This window comes from Protopterus annectens, chromosome 5.part0 (assembly GCF_019279795.1).
Source record: "Protopterus annectens isolate FY-2018-M chromosome 5.part0, PAN1.0, whole genome shotgun sequence".
Lineage (NCBI taxonomy): Eukaryota > Metazoa > Chordata > Ceratodontiformes > Protopteridae > Protopterus > Protopterus annectens.
This window is the reverse complement of record NC_056735.1, coordinates 811,117,425-811,144,963: the sequence shown is the minus strand read 5'-3', so window position 1 is coordinate 811,144,963 and position 27,539 is coordinate 811,117,425. Positions and strand designations below refer to the sequence as shown.

The window sequence follows — 27,539 nt, the reverse complement described above, 5'->3', positions numbered from 1 at the left end:
CTACCTTTTAAAGAATGCTATTATTTCTTTTCTAAGTTTTTCTGTTCTAATTCCATAAATTAATGGATTTGTAATGGGAGGTACCAGAATACATTCTAATGATAACATAAAGTGTATAGTGACTGGTATTTCTGTTACACTCAACTCTGGTTCAATTACAGCAAACAAGCATCCCATCATAAACAATACAAGAACAACTACATGAGTACTGCATGTCTGCAATGCCTTATTTCTAGCTTCTTTTGATTTGTTAAAGCACACTATCAGGACCTTTGTATAGGAAAAGACTATAGCAGACATTGGGATCCCAGTGTCAATTAAGACAGGGATTAGTCCCACATAACTATCATCTGAATTATCAAAGCAAGTCAGTTTAGCAAGGGACATGTTGTTACAAAAAGGTCTGTCTGTATTAGATCCACATCGATGAAGGCCTTTTGTGAAACATATTGTTCCAATCAAAAGGAATGAATATATCCATGCAATTACAAGAAGAAATAATATCTTTAAAGGAGACATAATAGTAATATATTGCAGTGGGTTGCAGATTGCAACGTATCTGTCATATGCCATCACTGTGAATATAGTCCACTCAGAAGTAGAAAATGTCAGGACACAAAATGCTTGAATAAAACACACAGTTGGTGAAACATTTTCCAGCAGCATGTTTGCCATAGAGATTGTCAAAAATGCTGTAGTGCCATAAATACCATTTACAGCTAAATTACATATTAAGATATACATGGGTTCATGTAAACTCTTTCTTAGTGAAATAACAGTAACAAGCAATATGTTAACTGAAACTGTTACTAGATACAACAGAAGAGAACCAGCAAAATATATATATTTAACATTAGACACACTGCCATGTTCGACAACTAAAAACATTGATGTATTTGTCAAATTGTCCATCTGTTTGTTACCTGAAACATAAATAAATAGTGCATTATGACAAGAGAAAAAAATGCAGATGGTAGTGTATTTTTCAGAAACATATTCCAAAATTAGTTGCAACAATACTCTTAAATATATCAACCCAAATAGGATAATAACGCACAATGCCACAGAAATAATGCATGTATACTGTAACAAAATTATTAAATGGCTTGCTTTGTATACAAATGTTTCACAGTATAACTTGAAAAGTTCAGTCCCACAGAATTACATTTTAAATGGTAATCAGTATGCAACGTATTTATTTATTTTGTTTGCCCTTTGGTAACAGTGAAGGTCCAACTTAGCTAACTGCCCATTTCCAGTGACGGCCCAGTGAGAAAAGTTCCCAGATTCAAAGACATTTAAAGAATATAGTTGATGAGTAATTATATACAAGATAAAGCCCAGCAACATATTAAATATTTTACAATGAGTTGCATAGAAAGGCTCCACAAACACACATAAAACATTTTACAAAAACTTATGATGATTTATATACAAGGGAAGAAAAGGCTGACAACAGATAAAACACTTTAAAATAGATAGGAGTGTACCTTGTATACATTGAATAACCCCCACAATGCATTGAAATGCATTTACAGAATAGTGATAGGAGAAATTATGAACAAAAAAAAAAAAAAAAAACATGTCCTGCAAGTATCAAGATACTTTGCAAAATTGACTCACCTGTGTCAAGTAAACTAATATACAATTATTCAAAAAATTGGCTATAGTTCTAATAATATATGAGGGTGAGAAATAATAGAGTATTTTGCTGCTAATGAGATGACGAGAGAAAAAATAATGACATGGAGAGAAAGTTGATTAGTCTTAGAGATGAAATTGTTAATGAAGGGCACTATAGGCATTAGTGTAAGAGGTTGACAAGCTTACATCAGTAATATGGGATCATTAAATTGAAAGATACTTTAGATGTTAGACCATTACTACCTGGCAAGATAAGGACATGTTAGTGAGTCAGAATGAAAAAGGCATAGTTATAAAAAGTAGGTGGTCAGCTATATGTTTTGAGGGTTGTGCAGATGCAGATACATGTACAAGCACAAGTGTCAAATATTTTTTAGATCAGTCTTGAAACTGGAATGCTTAAGCAGTAAAGGTATAGGTGTTAAATAGATATTTTTTTTAGATTGATCTTAAAACTGGAAAAGTTCACAGTATGTTTAAGGGACACAGCGATAGAGCTCCAGGAGTGAGCTACACATCTGGAATAGATTGAGGTTCTAGTAGACAGTTATGGTTTGTTGGTAGTGAGCATTTTGTTTTTAGATGCAAGTGGCCTAGCTGGCTGTGTGTATGCAATTAGTCTAGTGGCACTTTGCTTTGTTCTGGTTTGGATATTCATTTCTGGACTATGAGTAATTAGGTGTAAGGGAGTTGCTTGGGCAATTCAAGTCAATTAAGCTGTTTTAGGGCTAAACAGTAATGGGTTATGTTTGATACGCAACTGCATTGTTCTTGTTTGAGGTCACATACTTTTATTTATCGAATATTCTTTTATTGAAAAAGTAATCAAAAATGTATTATTATAGGGATTCCCCTTTCAAATAAAATGTGATTTATCTATTAACGCGGATTTATCTGAATCATCCATGAAGCAATATGATTGTTAATAACCATACTTTAATGCGTTGTCTGAAATAAAATGTATATACAAGCAAATAGAAAACAATACCCACATTGCATCTGCCTTTTCATTTTCAGTAGCAAAATCCAAACAACTTAATAAATTATTACAACACAGTATATTACATGCAATAATATCGGACACATAAAAAAACAGAAACACACACTCACACACACACACACATACACACTCACACACACACACACATACACACGCACGCACAGACACAATATAAATGATTCAGTATTACAAGAAAAATCAATATGCCGTTGTGTTTTTCTTCTAATTCTCAGCCTTTCAAGGAACATTTTACCCACTCCATTAACTTATATCTTTACCACAGATGCAAAAGAGAAGGGAAATCTGAGTGAAGAGGTCTAAGCTAGAATCAAAGGGGCTGTAGCTGACTGGCAGAGAAGAATGCCAAAGATGAAAATTAAGGTATACAAAACAGTGGTGTGACCAGTACTATTGTATGGTACAGAAATTTGGGCAGTAAAGGCAGAGCAGCTGATGAAGCTGGAGGTGATGAAGATGAAGTGCCTTAAATGGGTAGTAGGATGCACACTGTGTGACAGATGATGAAATGACATCAGAGTGGAAACCATAGTAGCTCCAACTGCAGAGAACATCAAAGAGAACAGATTAGAGAGGTTGGGGCACATGTGCAGTAAAGCAGAAGACAATCTGGTGAAGAAGATTTGGGACAGACAGGAAGAAAGTAAGAGGAAAGAAGGACATCCAGCAAAGAAATGGATAGGTTATTTGATAGGAGATAGTCAGGCATGACTGTTCAAGAAGGTAAGAGAGCAGCATTGACTTGAGAGAGATTGCTGCAGTTAACATAACTCTCAGACCCCATGCAGAAAATGTCAGAAATGGAGTCGATGATCTATGCCAAGTGCAGTGGTTAGCCAGTATGTGCCCAACATAGAGCAAAGCACACCTGTGTCAATAAGCTACTAGGCAGTGTATATATAGTTGTTCAATCTAAGTTATCTTTTTCTCTTGAGCAAAAACTGGAAGTAAGACCAATCAACCTACAAAATTGAACTAAGGTCTCCAACATAGAACATAGGTTAACTTGCAGTATACATCTTGGAAGTGGGTGAGATGGTGATGAACAGACTCAGCATCCTATATGTCTGGGAGGCAAGGTAGAAGGATAGTGTAGTGAAGTCGCATGGCTTGGGATCCAGAATCTACAGGAGAAAGCCAGACTAGAAATGGTGTGGGGATTGTGGTAAAAAAGGGGATGCTGAAGACAGTGTGGGATGTAATGAAGTTTAAAAAAGACTCATGGAAATCAGACTCCAATATAAAGATGGGGAATATTCATAATCTCAGCCTATGCCCCACAGCAGGATTGTGATGATGAGAAAATGAACGCATTCAGGTCGCGGTGTGAGAACCTTCTAGATAAAATGGAAAAAAAATAGGTGGTGTTGATAATGAGGAACCTGAATGTGCATATTGGGAGAGACAGAACAGGAAATACAGTCTGCCTATGTCTCCACATTTGTGGCAAAAGAGGAGTAAAGAAGGAGAGGCCAGTCTAGGCTTCTGTCTGACAATGGCTTCATGGTGGCCAGTGCACAATTCACTAAGAAAGACAATTACAAGATCATATACAAGAGTGATCAACATGAGGCTCAGATAGACTTATTCCTAGTAAGGAAAGGATGTTGGCATAGAATTACAAATTGCAAAGACATTCCTTGTGAAACTGTCAGCCCTTAGCATAAATCATTGAATGCAAAATACAAGTAGTAGTTCAAGCCAGAAGGATTCACCCCATCCTATAGTCTCTGATCACATGCCATCATTTATAACTCCTCAAATCTCAAATCAAAGTTGTTAAGCTACCTTCCAAGGTCAAGAACAATACTTATATATGGTCAGTTCAGATATAGTTACCACAGATTATAATCAAGATATTTGGATAGTAAAGGCAGTGATAGCTTGTGAGTGCACACATTATGGTATGGAGGGCAAAGCAGTAAACAAGATAACTGGAATGCAAGCTTTCTACTGTTGGTGTAGAAGAATAAAGGGGGCATTCAGTACCATGGGTAAAACAAAGGTATCCGATACCTGTCACACTGTATGAACATGGTGGAGAGTGATTAATAAATGACAACATGGAATAATAGAATTATGAGAGATGATTCTGATCAGGATGCAGCACATCACTCCCAGTTTTTGCACTAAGACAGACAGTGTAGAAGAAGCTGGAGATAAGGAAACATTGTAATGCACTAAGAGGATTAAGACTCATATCTAGCAAAGGTACAAGATATGCTTGACCCTCGTGAGACAAGTCAGGTTGAAAGTAAATGCCTCCTAGAGCAAATTAGGTATGGCAGATGCAAAATATTTAAGATCTGTGTTAGGAAGGAGAATGTCAGGCCCCAGGAACTAAAAGCCTAAATTAGTTAGAAACCAGTCTAGTTTTGTCACAGAGAAGAAACTAAGGGGATTGTTGAAGTCTCCAAACTATCAGAAATCACTAACACAGTTTGCATCTATAGGACTTCTTACATACTTTGGCAAAGAGAAAAATGGTCCATAATGTAAAATGGATGCCCTTTTCAATACCTTAGTCATGTCTGAAAATACTTTAATTGACAATACCAGTACACAAGACACCTACACTCACTTCATTTCCACTAGTACACCTGTTCAACATGAATAGCACTAAAACAATCCCCTTGCCTAGCCCTCACTCAAACCTCACACACAGGTACTCCCACCTGTAATGCTAAAACGTTTGGCCTATCTATGATTGTTAAAATCAGCATAAATAAATCCTTGTCATAAGCTGAAATACATCACATACATAACAGAAGCAATTTGATATCATTGCATTCAGCAAGACTTACATTCAACAAAAACAGTGTTCTTCAAAAAAAATAAAGCAGAGCATCCCATTGTGCAAATCAGCGCTTGAGAAAATAAATTGCAACAAGGTTTAGATACAAATATAGATATAATTGTAGATGTAATTATTGAATCAGGAATATAGAGATTTTTATGTATATATACATATATATATATATATATATATATATATATATATATATATATATAAAGAGAGAGAGAGGGAGAGAAGCCATCTGAAAGGGTTTAACAGAGATAGAGAGAGAAGGAGATTAACTGCAGTGCTTAGAGTAACAAGTCTCTAGAACCAACTATCCAGTTATAAATAAAGGTTTATTTACAAGGAAAAATTAATGGGTTGGAACATAAAAGGAACATAGCCATCAACGTGCTGCTACTTTCCTTTTTAAATAGCAATTAAACAATCAATGGGATTTCAGTATTTTTAAATGCACATTTTTTTTTTCAAAAATGGTCAGCAACTTAAATCAGCACCTACAAATCCTAAGCTGTTTTCAAGATTATTTAACATACATGTATGAATAATATAATTAGTTTTTCTTTACAGAGCAAAGAAATACTTTTCTGTGTTGAATTTCAGGGACACATGCCTAACTATCTTTATCCTTCCCATGGCAAACTCAAATTATAACAAACTCCCAGCACACAAATATAATAAAAATAAACATAAAATAAAATAAAATAACTCAACATTCTCATAAAAATCTCCATTCTATATAAGTCGTAGAAGTTACAGATCTATCATGAAAAGATCCAAAACACTAATAACAGGAAATAAGTAACCCTTTCAATGTGTAGCCAAATGTAATAATAGCCAGTCCTACAACAATCAGTGCAACACCTACTCAACAGCTGTAAAGGCAACTTTTATACAACACCCTTCCACAGAAATAATACAGTATAATACAGTATAACAACTACAATTAAAACACTCTTTGCAAAAGCATGAAAATAAACTATACACTTATAGCAGAAAACAAAAATGAAAAAAAAAATGTAAGTAAATGAAAAATGAAACAGAAGACCTAATCAGCAAATTTAGAAATGAAAAAGGAAAGGCCCATAAAACCATATGCTCTTGAAATTCTAATAAACAAAAATTTTGATCCTCAAAACACCAACTCTAAAAGTACATCATTAATTCATGTTAAGCCTAATTTCAACATCTCAGAGTATATCTTTACAACAATCTTGGAGTAAATATTTATAAACAGCAAACATGTAAAAAGCATGATCGCTAACATCAAAAGAAGCATTCTGCCATTAAAACAAACTGCACTTACAAAGACACCCACCGTTTATTAAAATATTACAGCATTAAACATATTTACCTCCAACAATTGCAGACATCATAGTTATAACATTAGGACAATGACATGGTGGGGAAAAGGGGAACCCACATGTGTGGAAGATGTTCCCAATGTACCTTTTTAGCTAATGTTGATACAGTTTATCTGCCCAGTCGGGCTTTGACACTAAGGAATTCAGGTTACTACACTTGTTTTATGAAAGGGGTGGTTTACCTTGCTTATTGTAATGCCTGTTGGGCATTTTATGTGGGAAAAACTGAGAGAAACCTAAGGTGTAGGATATACCAACATATGTATGACATTAGTCGAAGAAATGACACAAATGCCCTGTTTAGGCATGTTCTTCAATGTGATAGAGCTGGTTTTAAATTTTTGGTTCTTGAGTGTGTTAAACACGATGATAGAGGAGGTGACTGGGAAGCCAGGCTTGAATTTAGGGAACTGATGTTGCAATTATGCCTTAATGACTGTCTTTCCAGGACTTAATGACCCCATTTCTATTGTATGAGCCCTAAAATTGAGAGTGGTTAAGTTAAAATGATTTGTTTTTATCATTTATATGTTTATATTCCCATTATTAAAATACAGATGCATTTTTTATGAGTATTCAAATGGAAATTACATAACATTTTATATTATTGTAACGTGTTTACTGTATGATTGATTAGGATTTTAACCAATGACTATGCTTTCTTGGTTAGTTAAATGGAGGGAAAATGCATTTCTGTTGATTCTGATGAAGTTTCCTGTTTTGGAGATGAAAGCGCTAAATCTTACTACTGGAATTTTAGTACTGGAATAAAGAGTGGATTTAATCCTTGGTATTTCGTTATTACTGTGAAGGGACAGCCTTTATTGGTACCTGCATCTGAAGGACTTTGGGTTTAAACACTTACATATGAAAAAAGTGGTGTCTATATCGAAGTAGCCACTGACCATACTATCACAACTACTATACGGAATGCACAGTGCAGCTCTACATACTTTCTGGAAACATGAAGGGTCCTGGCAAAGTGGGAATGGTCATGAGATTCACTGAACTTGGAACATCTATGAATCTGAAGACACTGAAGTGGCAGGGAGACTTGCCACATCTGCAAAAACACTTACTTCTTTCTTGTATTACTTTTGAAGTCTACATCAGAAGAATACAGTGTGTGCCCAATATATTTAATATGTTAGTCAGATTGAATCAATGAGTCAAGATAGCCCATTCATGAAACAGCGCTAAATGTAAACACAGTCAAGTCAATGACAAGTGCAGGTTGTGGACAGCACAGCAACCTTTAAGGAAAGGGAAAGCTTTGTTAGAAAGCAAGAAAATGGAGACATTAAAACTATCATAACAGAAGCAATAAACCTTTGTTTGAAGCATGCACAAATTAAAAAACAAGAAAAAATAGCTTTTGAATAAGAAGCACTGAAAAATAATACAGCACTTATGAAAACAGAAGGAAGAAAGACTGCAGTATCAGTTAAAGCAAAAGGAAACAAGAACAGCATTTAGAACAACAATGATATCTAAACTGAAGATGGCATTGCCATTTCTGTCATCTATATCTATCTACACACACACACACACACACACACACACACACACACACACACACACACACACACACACACACACATATCATTACATGGAGAGAGAGAAAGAAGGGCACATTGACACAAAAGACAAAGGGACAATTAAATAATATAAAGACATGATCAGCCTGGGACTTAAAATCACAGTCACTAAACAAACACTTCTAGTCAATAACCATGTGTGTACAGATCAGGAAAAATGGGTTCCAAGAACTATAACAATTAATGATCTACAGAAAAAAATGTGCTTGCTCTGGTTCTCCTAATATTTCTGACCTCTTCTTTAACAAAAAAAAGAATTACATAATTTTTATTGAAGACTTGCACGAAATAGTGTTATTCATCTAAGACAATACATTAGGGAAAGCATGGGGATGGTTCTGCAGACTTTAATGGACTTGCCCCAGTGACTGTGTGGCAGACTTTATTATGCATTCTGATGCCATACTTATGCTGACACCATCATGGGATATGTTTGTCTCACATCAGCCTAGGCAAAAGTAAAGTTTTGCAAAAGTTTTTTAAAGGCACCATTAAGTTATTTTATAAATGACAGTGGGGAAAATGGTCATAGAACTGTATGTATCACATGAACTAGTGCAAGAAGATAATTCCAGAACTGCATTAATATGCAAAAAAAATGTGCATCACTGCCATGTGCTTTAGAAGAGAAACTTCTGTAATGAAGTGCAAAATGTACATATTTGGATAACTGTGTGTGTTTGTGTGTTTGTGTGTGTGTGTTTCATTTTCACATTTCATTTCAGAAGTTTCACTTCTAACATGCATGGCAGCCATGGGCATATTTTTTTTCCTTTTCTAATTATATCCTGCCTAGGATATTTAATAATGTAATACATTAATCATAGCCTTGCTTGTTTGAACATGGTTCGTATGTACTCATTAAAACAATGGAGAAACACCTCTCCCAGTTCTAATGTGTTCTGATTCTGCCCACTCTGAGAGTAATTCAGTGTTATTTAACATCCCAGTTTTAGAATATAGCCTGTAACAGCAGGATAGGGTGGACCACAGTCTGCTCTCTTCTCTCAGTGAAAACTGATTGTTAACTGATTAGTGATTTTTTTTTCTCCCTGTGCACTGGATAACACAAGAGTTTTATTTTATTTATTTATCTTTTGCTGACTTAGTCCCACTAGCTAGTAACCTCTTTTCAGGGGAGGTTTATGCTGGAATTTATACTATTAGGGGAAATTTGGACAGGGATTGAGGGAACTTCTCCTACTGTTTTTGATAGGTGCCATGGAATCATTTACATCCACCTGAGCTAACACTGACCCAAGCAGATGAGACCTTGGTTTGGACTCATCTGAAGGATGACACACTCAGGAGTGTAACGCTACCCTTTATCCTGCAATGTAACCATGTCTGATTTTCTTTTAACCATGTCTGATTTTAGTGGTAGTGTATACAGATACATTTATTTGATTACACTTGTTTATTATTACATTTCTTATTCTATATACAGACTTGGATCAGCAGTTTCTTCTTGACATACTCATAATGTCAGTACAAGAAAGAATAATGTAATTTGTATATCCTGTCAGGAGGTTTTAGCCTGCTACGCTTTTGTTAGATTGACAGTTTTTATATACACATTTGGATAGTACATGGCCATGTATTTGTATAGATTTTTATAGATTTTTATAGATTTTTATAGATACTAGGCTTTATACCAAGTTTTTCCGTTTCTATGTTTTTCATATATTGTTTATCTCTTGTAACTTGTGTCTGTTTATGAGTTCTATTTAACACATGCAATTAATTTATTCCAGATATTTGATCATATTTGTTCCTTTTCCAGTTCAATGTGTTTATGTGTTTATTTGTTACTGCTGCATCACTAAGTGAGCCATACACATGGCTTTACTAATATGCATACATTTATATTTTCATATACTTTTTATACACTTTTTATGTTTATTTACTCAGACATATATACATATGCACATAAATTTCATATTGTTGTATTTACACTGTATTTATATTCATATTTATATTCTTACTTGCACACAATTTTAGACTTACATATAAGCTAGGTTTTCATTTTTACTGATAATTCATATAATAGATAAGGAGTTTTAAAAGGAAGGGCAGTAATTTTATGCCATTGCCTGACAACATCTGATATTTCAGTTTTTATTTTTATTTCTATTGTATTCTACCTCAGCGGTTTTGCACATTCATCATATACTCTTAAGATATATTGGACATAGAGTTTTTTAAAACATATATTTATTTCAGTCATTAGGACTGGTTGAATAAGAGTTCTTAGGACGCATAGTTTTATGATTAATTGCCTCTGTTTCAACTAAGGAGATTTGTTCATCATTTAACTGTTTGAGCTTTGTTGGTTCTGCATTTATTTATTTATTTATTCCATCTACTCTGCAACATGAGCAACAGTACTTGCCAGTGCTTGGTTTGTTTAATTGAATGATTTTAATCACATGGTTAGGTTTAGATTAATTAAACTAATTGATCACTTTAGAAATGTGTATATATACTTGGTTTGAGAAGATGTTTGTTGTAAGGATCTGAAGAAGCGTGTCTTGGCACACGTGAAAGCGCTTATCTGTTCACAATAAATACATTTTATCCATTTATTGTGGTGGTCGACTTCCAGTTTGTATCCTCACTTTGACTTCATTTATTTCTGGAGAAGACCTTTGGGCTACAGTGACTGTGTGTTTCAGATCCTGCAATGTAGTGTCAGAAATCAATCTGCCTGGTATGGGAATAGAACTCACAACCTTTTACACCAAAGGCAAGTATGCTAGCTGTTTCGCTACTGACACTGAAAAGAGAGGCATGGATACAGTAGACCGTCTTATCCAGGATCATGCATTGCAGCATTCCAGTTTAGACAGTAGTGTGGGGCTAATGTGAAGGCATAAAACATGCTCTGCCTTTTCCCACTGTGTTGTCTCTAGTCAACTAACACTCAGGTAATGATCTGTACTTATCTGAAGAAATAATCTGCACAGCACACAGTAGCAGTATATAATAACCATTAATATATAGACAGTCACACCAAAAATTGGAGGCAAAATCAATGTGCTAATATAAAATGGCCAAGCATCCAACTCTATTCACATTTTAAATAGTGACTTTGACTAATGACGCATTAAGACATTCCATACTTACCTTCATGATGTTAAAATACTCATTTTTTGGGAATGATTCATAATTAGCTTCATTACTCCTTGTAGAAATGTATTATGATGGACACCACAACTATATATTCTAATCCATACAGTATTAATGAAATTCAGAATGCAAAAAGTACATTTCCTGAGATAAACAAAAGAGAGCACAAATCAGAGTTCAGATTAAGAAAAAAACACAATATGACATATGCTGTGTATTTAACCTTTTGTCAGCGTTTTAGTAAATAAAGTGCTGATGTCAGCAATGCAGTAAATTTAAATGCAGAATCAAATTGTTATTATATACAATGCATGTTTTAATATTTGGAAACTAGCTCTCAGAATATAAAAGTCTTGATGTTATTTTCCATTGAGCCCCCCCCCCTAATCAATTGATGATCAATGGCACTGTCTCACCTTTCATGTTTTGCTAACAAAAGTAATTTTTCTTTCGTTTTTTTTTTTTTTTGTGTTGTTAACATCACTAATTATAAACCTATATTAATTATGGTACGGAGTCAAAAAATAGCAAAATGACAGTAATTTATGATTATAAAAGTACAGGATCTGTTGATAGATACTGGTGTAACTTTTGAAAATGTCATACCTATAAATTGCAAACTGTAGACATTGAAAATCTGTGCAAAGCTTTGTGAAAAATATATGCACTTAGTCAAAAACACTGGACAACTAATTAGCTTAAAATCTGGTTACCTAACAGCAAAACTCTTTTCAGTCACAATAGAATTATGGAATGCCACTACACATAAATAAGTGATTAAAATTATTAATAAATAGAAGTGACAAAAGTTACCCAAAATATAACAAGAGTCATTATGATTTCTTTAGGTTAAACTTTGAATACTCGTAATAGGTAAACTGGTATAAAATTAAATAAATATATTTTTAATACATAAATAACATCAATAAACTTTTAGCCTAGGTCTGTACTTCTTACTTTAACAGAACTGCTACTTCTTTACCTATGCTTCCTTCTAACTTATCTTATTCTAGCTCTGAGGTCTCTCCACCTGAAAGAAGGTGCTGTAACTTAAAAAAAATCTATCTATCAATGTTTGCATCTGTCTATGCTTGTATCTATCTATTTATCTATAAACCACAGTATTCTGCATCAAATGGATGAAATACCGTCATCTGAAATGTTGACACATTAAGGACTACAAGAATATATCAACAGCTACTGTAAATGCTTTGAGGCTAACCTGAGAAATGCAAGACAAAAAGCAAGTGTTTTTGCAGGGGCTGTCATGCAATACCACCTGATAATTTTACATTCAAACACCACTTCCAGAAGCCATTTGACTGTTTCTCAAACTATATTAAGCAAATTCCTTTTAATAACAATAAGCAGAGTATTTAGGTGCTGGCTGGGTTGTAGTATGTGTCTAAATACACTGAACAATTGCAAACAGCTGTTTATTTAAAACATCGTATTGAACATTTCTTCCCAATAATGCAGAAGTGTGGTTCACTGAACTTTAATAAAGAGATGAGTATTTTTGTATGAATTCTGTATACCGCACTTGTTAGCTGCTTAAGACTCAATAACACAAATTTGGTTTCTCCTGATATTCATAATAGTAGACAATTACAGCACTCACATGCACACTGAAGCACACAATCATTGAAAAGCAACCTGAGTGCACTTCTGTTTTGCCATTTTTTATTTTATAACTCTTTAATTAACGACAGCCTTATACATCATCATCATCATCCCCCCTTTTCCCATTTTCTAGATGGGGTTGGAGTGTTGTCTTAACTGTTGCCATCTCTCTTAATTCAAAGCCACACTTTTGTCTTCTTCGCCACTCATGGCTGACTGGTGTAGATCTTCTCAAATACAGTCCATTCACCTCTTTGATGGATGCCCTAATTTCCTCTTACCTTCTTTGTGTCTGTCCCAAATCGTCTTCTCCAGATTGTCCTCTGCCTTTCTGTGCATGTCCAAACCACTGTAATCTGTTCTCTTTGACCTTTTCTGCAATTGGAGCAACTTTGGCTGCTGCTCTTAATTGTTCATTTCTTCATCTGTCCCACATTGTTCATCTATCCACCTTTCTCAGGCATGTAATTTCCATCACCTCTAGCTTCCTCATCTGTTCTGGCTTTACTGCCCAGGTTTCTGTACCATGCAGTAGTACTGGGCTCACCACTGTCTTGTACACCTTACTTTTCAGCTTCTTTGGCATTCTTCTGTCATAAACTACACCTGACACTCTATGCTAGCTGGCTTCAGCCCCTCTGATTCTAACTTTGACCTCTTCAGTCAGACTTTCTTTCTCGACAACTACCCTTTCCAGATACTTGAAGCTATTAACATGTTCCACTGTCTTATCTTATTTCTCAGTTCTCAGCTTCTTCTGATTTCCCCAGTTTGCTGCCATTACTACTGGCTTATTTGTACTTAGTTTCATCCCATGTGCCTTCAGTTTTGCATTCCATTCCCCTATCCTTTAGTAAAGTTCTTGCTTAGAGTCTGCCTGTAATGCCACATTGTCTGCATACAGCAACTTTGTTGATCTACCCTTCTGACTTGTTTGCTAAGGTAGTCCATTATCAGTAAGTACAGAAGTGGGCTCAGAGCTGAACCCTGGTGTACACCCACTCCCACTGAGAACCCCTCTGTGAGACCTAACACTGTTCATACTTGAGTCAATGGGCCCTTGTACATAGCCTGCACTAATTCTACCAATGTTTCTGGGACTTCAAACCACATTAGTACTGCCCTGATCAGCTTTCTTGGGACCTTGTCATATGCTTTCTCCAAGTCTAGGAATGCCCAGTCGGACTCTCTCCTCATCTCTAGCTTCTTCTCAAGTATCTGTCTCAGTGCAAACATCAGGTCAGTTATGCTGCATCCTGATCTGAATGCAAACTGCTCATCTCACATGTTGCATTCTACTGCTCTGCGTATCCATTTGTCAATCACCCTCTCCAGAACTTTTATGCAATGTGGTAGGAGTTTGATGCGGTTATATAGCCCACAGTTGTGGATGACCCCTTTGTTCTTGTACACTGGCATGAGTATGCTTATTTTTCATTCATCTGGGATACTCCTTTCTCTGCACACTGCTATGAGTACCCTCTGGAGCCATTTCTCCCCTGTCTCCTCCAGTATCTTTATCATATCTGCTGTGACCTCATCTGAGCCTGCTATGTTCCCTGACTTCATTTTACTTAGTGATATTCTTCTATGATGGGCTCCTCTTCTTCTTTCGTTGTAGGCCGTACCTGGGCCAGTACAGCTTCTGTGGGGTTTTCTTCATTCAGAAACTGCTGAAAGTACTTCTTTCATCTGCCTTTGATGTCCTGTGAACTGGTGAGCAGGTTGTTGCTGGCATCTCTTATGAAAGGTCCCTGACTATCTTCTTTAGCTTTCTGTCTTTGCCTTGCAACCTGATATAGTTTCTTTATGTCACCTACTGAATTGGTAGAATCCCTCCAATGCCCTGTTCTTTGCTATTGCAATACCTGGCCCAAGCCTTTCTGTGTTGGAGAGAAGCCTTCTAGCTTATCAGTGGGAGTGATAAGCACTAGGTAGCCTATCTACCACAGGAGGAGAGGTTTCTGGCCCAGAAATTATAGTTTATTGGCCGTTTGAGAAGCTCTTCCATCTTTCAACCATCTGATTCAAAAGCCTGTGTTTGTGCTTGTTTCCTGCCTTTGCTGTTACTAGTCAGTGGGAGTGGTAAGCATCAGATAGCCTATCTACCAAGGGAAGAGTGGGTTTTGGCCCATAAATTGTAGTTTATCGGCTGTTTAGGCAGTTTTCCATATCCCTCAACTTGCTGGCTTAAAAGCCTGCGTTTGCGCTTGTTCCCCACCTTTCCTGTAACTAGTGTAGTCCAGGTACAGATTTGCTGTATTAAGGACTCTTTGTAAGCTTCTGAACCCCCCCCCCCAAGCCTTTCTGTGTAGGAGGGAAGCCTTCTAGCTTATCAGTGGGAGTGGTAAGCATTAGGTAGCCTATCTACCACAAGAGGAGTGGTTCCTAGTCCAGAAATTGTAGCTACTGGCTGTTTGGGTAGTTTTTCCCCATCTCTTTCAACTTTCTGGTTTAAAAGCCGCACTTGCGCTGTTTCCCACCTTTCCTGTTACTAGCCTAGTCCAGATACAGAGTTACTGTATCCAGGACTGTTGGTAAGCTTCTGAGCCCCGCAAGCCTTTCTATGTTGGAGGGAAGCCTTCTAGCTTATCAGTGGAAGTTGTAAGCACAAGAGGAGTGGTTCTGGCCAGAAATTGTAGTTTATTGGCCGTTTGGGCAGTTTTTTCCATCTCTCTCAACTTTCTGGTTTTAAAGCCCGTGTTTGCGCTTGATCCCCACCTTTCCCGTAACTAGTCTAGTCCAGTTATAGATTTGCTGTATCCAGGACTGTTTGTATGCTTCTGAGCCCCCCAAGCCTTTGTGTTGGAGTGCAGCCTTCTAGCCTATCAGTGGGAGTGGTAAGTACTAGGTAGCCTGTCTACCACTCCTTTCTTAGCTTCATTATTAGCCAACTGGTATTTCTTCCTAGCCTGGTCAGTCTTTTCTATCTCCCACTTTTTCCTGCACTCCTACTTTCTTTTGATGACTTCCTGTACGTCTGCATTCCACCGCCTGTTTTCTTCATATACCTTATTTCCATACCTGGTCAGCCACATATCTGATCTATAATCCTCACATATGCTGTTTTCAGGCATTGCCATTCGTCTTTATCTCCACCTATTTCTCTCTTCTTCGGGTGCTAGAGCCCTGATAAATTCCTTAAACTGTTGTACTTTCTCTCCAGTCATCTTCCAGGTCTTCAGCCTGGTCCTTGTTGACATTAGAGCCTCTGAGCCCTGCTTGCACCTGATTGTGGTAACCAGTGGTTTATGCTGTGGGATGACTGTTTCACTGGGCATAACTTTGCTATCATTGATTTTACTTATTTATTTATTAATTGATACTTGGTGACCAGAAAAGTCCGGCTGGGTCAGAAAACCATTTTCAGTGGAGGACCAGAGATAAAAGCTCCAGCATTACTGAATAGAAACATACAGCATATTTAAATATTAGATATACATAAGGAAAACATATGTAGAAATTACAAAATTGTTACAATAATTTGTATATAAGTTACAATGTAGGTATTGAAATAGCAGTTACAGTGAGAGCTGTGGTCTGTTTAACAAGATATAAATGTAAGACATATGTACAAAATACATTTATTGGCAGATTGTAGGCAGTGATTGATTCTACACCAGTGCTCTTTCCTTACTAAGAGGAAATCTACCTGAGTTGCATATTGACCACTCCTGTATGTGATCTTGTGAACCATGCATTGGCTGCTATCAAGCCATTTGTAAGACAGAAGTCTAGAATGACATGTCCTTTATTCTTGTTGGTCCAGCCATGTGGAGCCAGGCAGTTCTCATATCCTGTTCTGTCTGTTCCAATATGTGCATTCAAGTCACCCATTATCAACAAACACCAATTCATGTTGTCCTGCTTTAACTAGTACATCCTGCAGCTGCTGTCTGAATGCACTCTTTCTTTCACTTTCACAACCCTGCTGCGGGGCATAGGCTGAAATTATGAATGTTGGCCTATTATTACACTGGAGTCCAATTGCCATGAGTCTGTCACGAATTCTGATGACATCCCTCACTGCCTTCTGCCTCCACAATTCCCACATGATTTCTAGCCTGTACTCTTCCTGAGTAGTAGAGTCTGGATCCCAAGCCAAGTGGCTATACTTCACTGGCCTTCCATCTTCTCTCTTGGATACATAGTACATCCATCTTCCTCATTACCATCACATCATCCACTTCTAAGCTGCATCCTGTCAATGAACCTACATTAAGTGCAGCAATTCTCAGTTCAGGTTGTTTAGTTTTACATCCAGCTTTTGCTCAACAGAATTATCCCAGATAACCCAGGCTGCGAAACTGGACAATAGACAGTAGGGGCATATACACCCCTCCGATCATTAGCATGGGTCCCTGGCAGAGGTCGGAGCAGGCTAGTTCCTCAAGTCACTTATCACCAGTAACTACCCTTGCCCATTTAGCGACATTAGTCAACATAACTGAATCACCTAGAGCCATATTTTACACCGTCGAGTGACTAGCCCTGCCATGGTGCACAGTCTGTAATCCATGTTCTCCTATCTTGAGGATACTGCACAGCACAGTAGCTGCCCAAAGTGGTTGGTCTGTACAGTTCTTTCCCCTATAGGGCACCATGTAGAGTCTGTGTTGCTGCCCACAGCTCCACTTATTGGTGAGTCTGAGATTGGGACACATAACATGTTTTTTGGAGATGGGAGGAACACCCAGAGGGACACAGGGGGAACAGACAAACTCCAAACAGGCATTGGCCAGAGGTCAGGATTGAACATTGAACCTTGTACCTTGTGCATGGGAGGTGAAAACCTTAACCATTATGCTAACTGGTCTCTCTGTTAGCCTTATCCTTTAAAAAAAGGCTGCAATTTTTAACAATCTGCAGATAAGCTTATGCAGTCTCTGCTGTCAAGTGTGGGAAAGCAGTAACTGATATTAATAACACATTTTACCTCAGTTAGCTGAGTAATTCTGATGCTGTCTGCATCTGCATACGGTTGAGCCATTTAAGACAATAAAAGCAAAAAGACAACAGTGTTAACCATCATTAGTATCTTTATTATGAGATCAGTACAGTGGTCCTGTGGCAAAATCTCTACTTCACAGATTTAGGCTTCAACCCTTACTTCTAGTCACTATCTATGCATTGTATATTACATTATCTATATGTAGCTGTAACCATAGTTAATTCACAGAACTAATGCTATGAGCTAAAAGTACCTAGTTACCTAATGACTGCATCTGTTTTTAAATGGGATCTCAATTATGTGGTTGGAGCTTGGGTGCCTAGGTTTGGCAAATGACACAATGTTTCATTTTTGACATTTAGCTCAAGTAATAGTTCAGGCACTGCTTGTTTGTGTATGTTAAGTCATCAATGAGAATCTGGAAGACAGAGAGTTTATGACAGCTCAGAGTTTGCAGTCAACCACAATCTTAGCCAGCCACAGGCCCTTGATGTTGGTCTTGACATCAGGGAAGTAAATACTGAAGGGATGTAATCCTAAGACCAACCCCCTGGGGTAGAATCTCTAGTATCTATTCTTTTCAATTCTAGTGTCTCTCTAACAAAAACAGATTGTCGCTAGTGGGTCCACCCTTGTGAAGTGTGATGCAGCAGTTCTCCGCGCCTTTGGTACAAATCTAGTGAATAGGGTGAGACTAAGTAAGCTTATTATTAATTATTTATTGCATTTGTTTACCAGGTAGTCTGACTAGGCAGACAGCTACCCCTTTCCAGTGGAGGCCTAACATTATGTAAAGATCACAGTAGACAGAGGTATGCAAGTAATCAAAATTTAAACAGAGGATCAATAATGAACAGCAGCATTATGTAATCAGCTATGATTTTTTTTTCCACAGAGAAAAACTCAAGAAAATACAATACACAAAGAACATAATAAATAGAGGCATACAAGTAATCAACAGAGGTGTACAAGTAATCAAAATATACAATATTTAAAAAGTGTATCATTAATTAATAGCTGCAGAATCTAAAGAGCTATGGGGCATATTGGGATATGAACTTGATAGAAGGAGAGAAAAGTGGAAAATGGAGGACTTGTATTAAGAGATGAGAAAGGACAGCTAGAACGAATAAGAGGGAGAGACAGAACAAGGACTTGTTGGATGAATAACTAAGGGTATAGTGCTTGGAACGTATGAAACAAAGTAGAGGGTAGGAAATTTATCATCCAGGAGTTGTGCATGTACAGAGCCAGGTATCTTTTAGGCATTCTTGTATTTATGCCACAAAAGAGTTGGTGTTTTCTGTGTTTCTTAGAGTGCGAGAAAGGGAGTTCAAAAGTTTGGCCAAGAAACAGGAGTAGAAAGAGTCACCAGCTGAGTTGTTAGCTTTTATAATAGTTAATATTTAGCCAGTGGATATCAACTGCTTACTTGGGTTATAAATTAGGAGAATATTTTTTTCAAACTAGGGCATTTGTATGGATAATATAATAGTAATATAATATAAATAGCATAATGATCAAATTGCTATATGTGTCCTACCCCTTTTCCTATGAACCGTATAACACCATAAATGTAAACATCCAGTGTGCATAGATTATCTGGTGTTTTGATTACACTGCATACTCTTCTATGTGTGCAAATACTATGATGTAAATAATCAGTTATGTTATTGTTTGTAAATACCACATTGTAAATACTCAGTTGTGTGTTAGCTAAAACTAGTGAACTTATTACATGTAAATTATTGCATTGCTCTGTTAATTTTCATGTTATTCATTTTATGCTGGCTGTTTAATCCTTGTGGAGCTTTTCTCCCTGGGCCTCCACTGAAAATGGCCTCTCCTGGCCCAGTAGACCTTCCCGGTAAACAAATGCAAATACATATATAAATAAATACATAAACAAAAAAGAATATAGAAGTTTATGAGAAGTGACTAGTATAAAAAGTGCAAGGCAATGCCTTAACTCTAACAACTTAAGTTTTTCTTTTTTAAGGCCAGTGAGGAGTCATATAATGATGATTGCCAGCAAATTTTACCACCTTATTATTCCACTGTTCTAAGACTGAAAGCTGAGTGGATTGTAGGTTAATCGAGATGAGAGCAGCGTAAAGTGGTGCAGGCTTGAGAAGTGATTAAACAATCATTTTTCTACCATTATCTGTGAGGCATTGTTTGACTCTACAGAGATCACGAAGATTTTGGTGGATATTTTTTACTGTTCATTTTATATAATGATCAAATTTCAAACTTTTGTCAACAATGACTCCTAGAAGCCAAGTTTGATTTATTAGTTCTATGTTGGTGTTGTTAGAAGAAGTGATTTTGAACTTAGTTTTAGTCATTTTAATGCTTTGTGGTAATTATGATCAGTTTTGTTTTTTAGGGTTAAGGAGCAGCTGTGTTTCAGATAGCCAGGCTTCTAATGTAGAGAAAGACTCTTGAATGAGTTGTTATAATTTACCTATGCTTTTAGCAGAACAGATGATTGTTGAATCTTCTACATAATGTTTGATAGTGGCTTGTTTAGAAGCTAGGTAGAGTCTGTGAGACAGTATTTGGTGCTGACAAGAAGGAAGCATGGAAAATTATAAGGATTCATGGAGATAGTGTTTTTCACCATGAAGAGAGCAGTCAGGAATTAACCATAGCACAGGTGCCAATTTTCAGTTCATAGTGGCTTTTGGAAGATTTGAGTTTGGTTCCAAGTTCTTTGCTGACATTTTTAAGATCATAGGATCATAAGATCATAGAAGGTTACTAGACTAACTGCCCCAGGGCCCTTACAACCTTAACCTGTGTTTCCAAGGGCATCAGGTTCAAGCAGACATGAAAATCAGCACCTATTGCACCTGTCCAAGAGGGACACAGGTGGAACCCCCAGGGTGAATTTCTGGTTACCCATCCAGTTGTCCAAATTACACTTAAATAGGGCCAATGAAGGGCTTTTTTAACATGAATAGGAAGCTTGTTCCAAAGGTGGGGCAATCTATGTCAGACAAATCTGTCTCGCCAGCAAGTTCTGTTTCTTAGAGTGTGAGGAAGGGAGTTCAAAAGTTGATGTCACATACCAGGTTAAGGTCCTTTGAGCGAGTGACCCGTGTGCCATTTGACTTACGAATGTGCAGCATTTTCATTAAAGCTGGGTCACAGACTGCACTTTATGCAAGGCACAGGTCACCTCTGAGCAGTCTGTATGACACAGAGTAAAGTGATAATGATTTTAGTCTGTCTGCATAACACAGATCTTGAAGACCCAAAATTTTCTTTGTAAGGAAACTTTGTGGTCTCTACAATTGCTGCAGTTATTTGGAAATGATCACACCAAAGGGGTCATTGTACTCTATTATAGGCCTGATGAGGAAAGATTCCATGGGGGTTATAACCTCTTTTTTTTTGTGCTGGACGCAATGCCCTTACTTATGAGATAAGTAATATAAAATACCCTTCTTACCACTGTGGAGACATGGTGATCTAACTTAAGGTTGCTGTCAATCTGTGTGCCCAGATCTCTCACCACTGACTGTGTGCTTAAGGTATTGCTATTGGTGTAGTAATCTGCAGGAACAACACCCTTGCTGAAGGGGATAATAATGTATTTATTGGCATTAAGTTTTAAACCTTGACTTTGGCACCAGTCATTAGTATGTGTAAGAACTTCTTGCAGGATGTTGACATCACTAGAGGCTTCACTGATCGCTCCCAGTTTGCAGTCATCATCAAAATTTTTCAACCACAGTCCTTTAGTTTTAGCCTGTACTTTGGAGAAGAGATTCCAAACAGTAGAGGTCCCAGAACCGATCCCTGTGGAGCACCACTCATCATGGGTTTGCTAGAGGAGGTGGAGTCCTCTATTCTCACAGTATGAGTTTTTTTCTTAGGGACTGGCTGTTATGTAACTGGCTATACATTTCTTCCTTCTGCTGTGTAGTTTGTTTATAGCAGTCTTTCACCCTTGTTTTGCTTTGTTTTGCAGAAAATGGCATTGTATTTGCATCCTATAGGGACTGATACCAGAATGCATAATTTAAGGTATACATAGAATTTATCCCCAAATGTGTCAATGTGTAAAATGGGGTCATTTAGAAAATCAGGAAAGCTAGAGTAGGTTTACCCCAGAAAAGTCTTTAACAGCAGAAAAGGTTTTTATAGTGATCCTAGTGAGTGTTATTGAGCAGTGATCAGATTTAACCAGTAATATGGCAACTGTAGGTTTTAAGCATAGTGAGGCTATATTGGTGAGGACAATATCAAATATTTTTGAAAACATAGCTGGGATTTGAAGTTTGTCTAAGGAGCTGGTATTAATGAGGTCAAGGAATCTGTGTCTATAATTATTTGTGCTTATGCATGCTTCCCATTTGAATTCTACCAAGAGAAAAGTTTTAGGTTCAATAGAGAGGAATGTCAGTTTGTTTAGATATGCCTCATAGGCTGCAGGTGACATGGAGGGAGAAAGGTAGCTGACAGTGATGTGGCACAGAGTTTTATTTACCATAAGAAGGATATGGAGGAATTCAATGCTGTTTCCCTGCCTCTAGAGCTAAACTGGTTTCTTAAGAATGCAGATACACCCCTCCAATAGCTCCTTCACTTTCATCACTGGGTCTGAATGAGTGGTACACAGTAAAACCCTGCACTGTGTGGATTCTGTTGTTATTTTGAAACCATGTTTCAGCAGCTGTGCAGATAACCAAAATCCACAACCAAGGAAGTAGAAAAGCAGCAAAACAGTCCACAAACCAGAATAACACAACGTCTTTTATTCGAACAGTCCACAAACCAGAATAACACAAGCGCTTTCACTCAGATAATTCTGAGCTTTTTCAAGTCATGAAAAGAGGAGGAAAGCTGTGCAGATATCTTTGTTTTGAAGAGTTAGGAATGCCTGTAAAGAGCGAAACATTATTTAGGCTTCTACCATTGCACTGTGCTATATTTATATAATCATGATTTTTTTTTTTGGATTTGCAGGTAATTTGGGGAGACTGCCCTTACCTAAAAAAGGCAATATGGGTAAAGAAAAAGTCCTTGCCAATATATAGAGGCCATGCAGAAACAACTGCAGACCATCCTTAGCAAAGCAATCTTCTCCTCACAGGCTGGTATATGCTAAACCTCCTAATGAATGATACAAATAGCTAAGCCAATGGGTAAAGTCAATTATCTTTTGTTTGTATTGTGACATCATTCTTGGCAATGTAAGGATACTGTTCAAGACTAAATTTATAACAACTTTAGATGCATATTCTGAGAGCCCCATCATGTCACTCTTCATATGATCCAGAGAGGTGTATCACATGTCATTCACTCCCATATGCACGATGACTAGGTCATATGTGTACCTAGGGTGAAAGGACTTGACTTGGTGAAATGGTGCACCCTGGCTCAAGACAGACAACTAGCCATTACACTGTCCTTGTTCAAGATGGTGAGTGGTGCATCTGTGTTTTTAACTATAGAGTCACTTATGACTAAGACATTATCAGATATGCAAGATTTGGCTTGCTAGTTGAGTGATCCACTTTTGTGGTTATGGTATTTGTAGTGCCTGTGTATACTCTTTGCCTGTCAGTGTGATGTTGGGTGTCCTGTATACCAAGTAATCATCCAGGAGACCTTTCCTGCTTGGACAGGGACTTTTAAAGCATTTTACATTAAGATGTCTTATTTGATGTCTTAGGACACGGTGGGTGCAGTCTTCATCTGAGTATCAGAATTTATAATATGTTGGGTACAGTTATCAATTTTATTTGAGGCTGGCCTCCAAGGTTAGCAGATACTTAGACCTCTCGTATACTGAAGGATATGGAGGAATTCAATGCTGTTTCCCTTCCTCTAGAGGTAAACTGGCTTCTTAAGAATGCAGATACACCCCTCCAATAGCTCCTAGTGGAAAAAGTAAAAAGTTATCAATGACCATAAGGCAGCTCTTGAATTAAGGCACCTAGTGCTAACAAGCTGACAGATGATCTGGTAAACTGTGACTTTATTAATATATAGTGACTTGTGAAACAGGGAAAAGTGAAGTATAATTTCAGGCAGGAGTCTATATTCCAGAGCACACATTAATATACTGAATACACACCAGTGATATTAGCAGAACAATGCTGTGTTAATGACTGCAACCAGAAGGCAAACAAAACTGACATATAATGTGGAAGAAAAACTAACAGATAAATGAATCAGTTATATTTGCAGTCAAGCTTTCAATACAAAATCCATTTTAAAATGGAATTTCAGTTTCTAAAAAGATATGAAATTGTATTAAGTATGGAAAGAGAAGTAAAGGCAAAAATGAAGGAAGTGCAACCCACTTGTTGGCAAAGTACTTAAATGCAAATTTCTGATACTAAACTAATAAAATAATCAGTGTTATTGTCTCTATATCAAATTTCTGATACTAAACTAATAAAATAATCCATGTTATTGTCTCTATAATAGAAATCACAACATAAAAGTAACTTTGTAGAAATAAAATGGAATAACAGCTGGAAGTTATGACTGTTGATAGCTGGGGAATGGGAGAAGGATTAGTTCAGTTTGGGAAGAACTGCTTACAAAGTCTTATGCTAAACTTGAAGCAGAAAAGCTTGTGAGCTATAATGAGTCAAATTATTTAAAACTGTTTGAAGATGTGTTTGAAATACATAATGAAGAGTTTTGAAAATAAGTAGATTCAGTGCCTGGTGTGAAAACCTCCATTTTCATAAACCAACCGTTTTTCTAAAGTTCTTTTTCATCACTGCTGTTTGTATTAAAGGAGAGAGCTAATATGGTTGCTCAAAATCTCCTGCACAGAAAAAGTATCAGAAAATTAAATTAATTAACTAGCTTTGACTTTTCCATCAAAAAAATTCCATCAGTACCTTTGAAATGCAAAATTTAGGTTGGAAACAAGCCACAAACCACTGTTTGCATCATCTAGCAAGCATAAAAGTCCTGTCACCACGGCATCAGCTTGTATCCAGAGATGGGATATAATTCTGTCACTTTATGAGTACCAGGCTGAGTATAAAATTCTTAATGGACTTTAGAGTACTGATTGTATCTAGGAAATTCCAATTCCAGAACCTTTTTATCAAGTAATGGAAGGAATGACATAGTATTGGAATGTTGTATAAAGGGATTATATCCAGAGACTTGAAGTCAAAAGGGAAAAGCAGTTCAAATGATTTGTATAGATGAAGAAGTTTCCAAAGTGTTGAGTTTCACGATGGAAGGTTGGCTTCATGGTATGTGTGAGACCATAAAATGTGTGTTATTAGCAAAATATGATTTATCGTTACAGAGACACTGTGCCCTTTGGAGAATTAAAATTGTTACTAAATGAAAGATGTCCTTGAAAAAAATGCACACTATGCATCCATGAAGTATAATGATTAATGTGCTGTTTGAAAGTTAGTTTGTTGGTCGCACTTAGATGATGGAATTCAGCCAAAAATGAGTATGAATCCTGTAAGATGGAACAGAAGTTGACTAGACAAGCACAGTTTCATCAATGGAAATTTCCAGGAGGATGTGGCAAAGGTTGCATGTTGATTTTATATATCTCTTCAGGAAAAGTACATACTCAACTTTTTGTAAATTTTCTCATGTGTGCCAATTGTTGTTTTACCTCAGGTCTCCTCAGAAAATGAGCAATAAGGTTAACTCAGTGAACAAATCAAAATGAAACATATGTAGTAGATACACACAAAAATAATGATATGCATATATGCATACATGCATACATGAATACAGACATGCATCTTACATAAAAAGGATAATAGGGGCTGCAAACCTAAATTTGGTAGGAAACAGCTTGCATGTTTGAAAATATGTACCAGGCTGCAATCACTTGGTTGAGAAAATTGCTTGTTCTACACAGGTTGTAATAATGTACTGTTACAGATAATAGCACAGTTTGCATTATAATAAGTTCACCTACGCTAAAACATTTTTAAAAAGAGTAAACTAAAGAAACTAAGAAGTTAAAACATGGAAACTCTCTTGTCATGAATGATCTCCCAGATTGGTATGTTCAGAGTTTTACATCTGGAAAGAAAAAATGCAATGAATAATTTCTTGGGCATGGAAGGTAAGTCTCATTTTTTCTGAGAGGAGTATATTGCTATACCAAACTGTTCCAAACTGCTACAAGCCATTTATCTGTAGAACTTCTGTAAAACAGGTATGTTTGCACCAGGCTTGATCTAATTATACCTGGTATGGGTGTTATTGTAAAAACACACTACTAAAATTTCAAAATGATAGTCAAGTGGTTCAATATATAGCAGTAGACAGTCTCATGTGAATTCTTGGTGTAATAACTGAACTGACTGGTTTCCTTTGAAGGAGTAGGTCTATATTGAATGTTCGAACATAGAAAATTCCGAATATCATATGGTCGACACCATATGATCAGATTTTTTAATGTTCGAGAATTGTAACGGAGATCTCCATACAGCACGGAATGGGAAGATTTCCCTTTTCTGCAGTGTAGTGCAATCTCAGAGTTGCTATATTTAAAAAGCAGGGGATGTGGGGGATGCAGCCCCCACTTGGGGGGTGCAGGGGGCTTGCCCCCCTGCTTAGAGCATTCAGGTAGGTGTTTTGTGTAGTTCATTTCTTTTTATTAGATATTTGAACTTTTGAAAGTTCGATCATATGGTGTCGACCATATGGTAGTTGGACTTTCACACATTCAATTATCTAATAGAGACCCGAAGATGCATATACTGGTAGCATGTATACGAGATATAGTAAATAGTTGAGGACCATAGTGGTTTTAAATAGTAAAAAACTATAACTAATATGTCTGGATATTGCAGTTAGGTGTAGGGTGATGATTACTTAGAGCATGCAGGCATAACTCACTTCCATATATTCCTAGAATATAAATGTGAGTTATGCCTAATATTTTTTAAGTAACAGACAGCATTTAAATTTGCTAAAGCTTAACCTTGGAATGCTGACCCTATACCTGCAATGCTTTCCCTAATCCTAACCCTGAATTCCTGCCCTTAAACGTAATGCTAAACATTCTACCAAACTCAAAAACACATCCAGAACTCTAACACTGAAACCCATCCCTAGCCCTAAAAAGACTGACACCAACCCTATTTCTAAACCCAATTCTCATATCCCTAATGTTAAAGCTCTCAACCAGTCTTTAACCTCTGACCATAGCCTTAATCCTAAAATACTCCTCCTAATGCTTTCTGTAAAGCTCTATGCTTAAAATAAAACCCTGCAGTTAACCCTTAAAGATTCACTTGAACCCTCCCAAATGTATGTCAAAATGCATTAAAGTGAATAATCTACCTACATCTGACAATTTATCTCGGAAGTAGCACACGTCTTTTTGAGCATAACTCATATTTTTCTCATTCCACAAACATTTTGTCTGCATTCTGTAAGCAGCCAT

At 36.9% G+C, this 27,539-nt stretch overlaps 1 protein-coding gene across 1 annotated transcript; it reads right to left on the bottom strand.

The window, feature by feature from the left end:
- LOC122802194 (olfactory receptor 52B6-like) lies at positions 1 to 27,539 on the bottom strand. The gene is made up of 2 exons (XM_044071859.1): positions 27,437 to 27,539; positions 1 to 923 (listed from the first exon to the last, which is right to left on the bottom strand). The coding sequence occupies exons 1-2, from the start codon at positions 27,537 to 27,539 to the stop codon at positions 1 to 3; spliced, it is 1,026 nt and encodes a 341-aa protein (XP_043927794.1).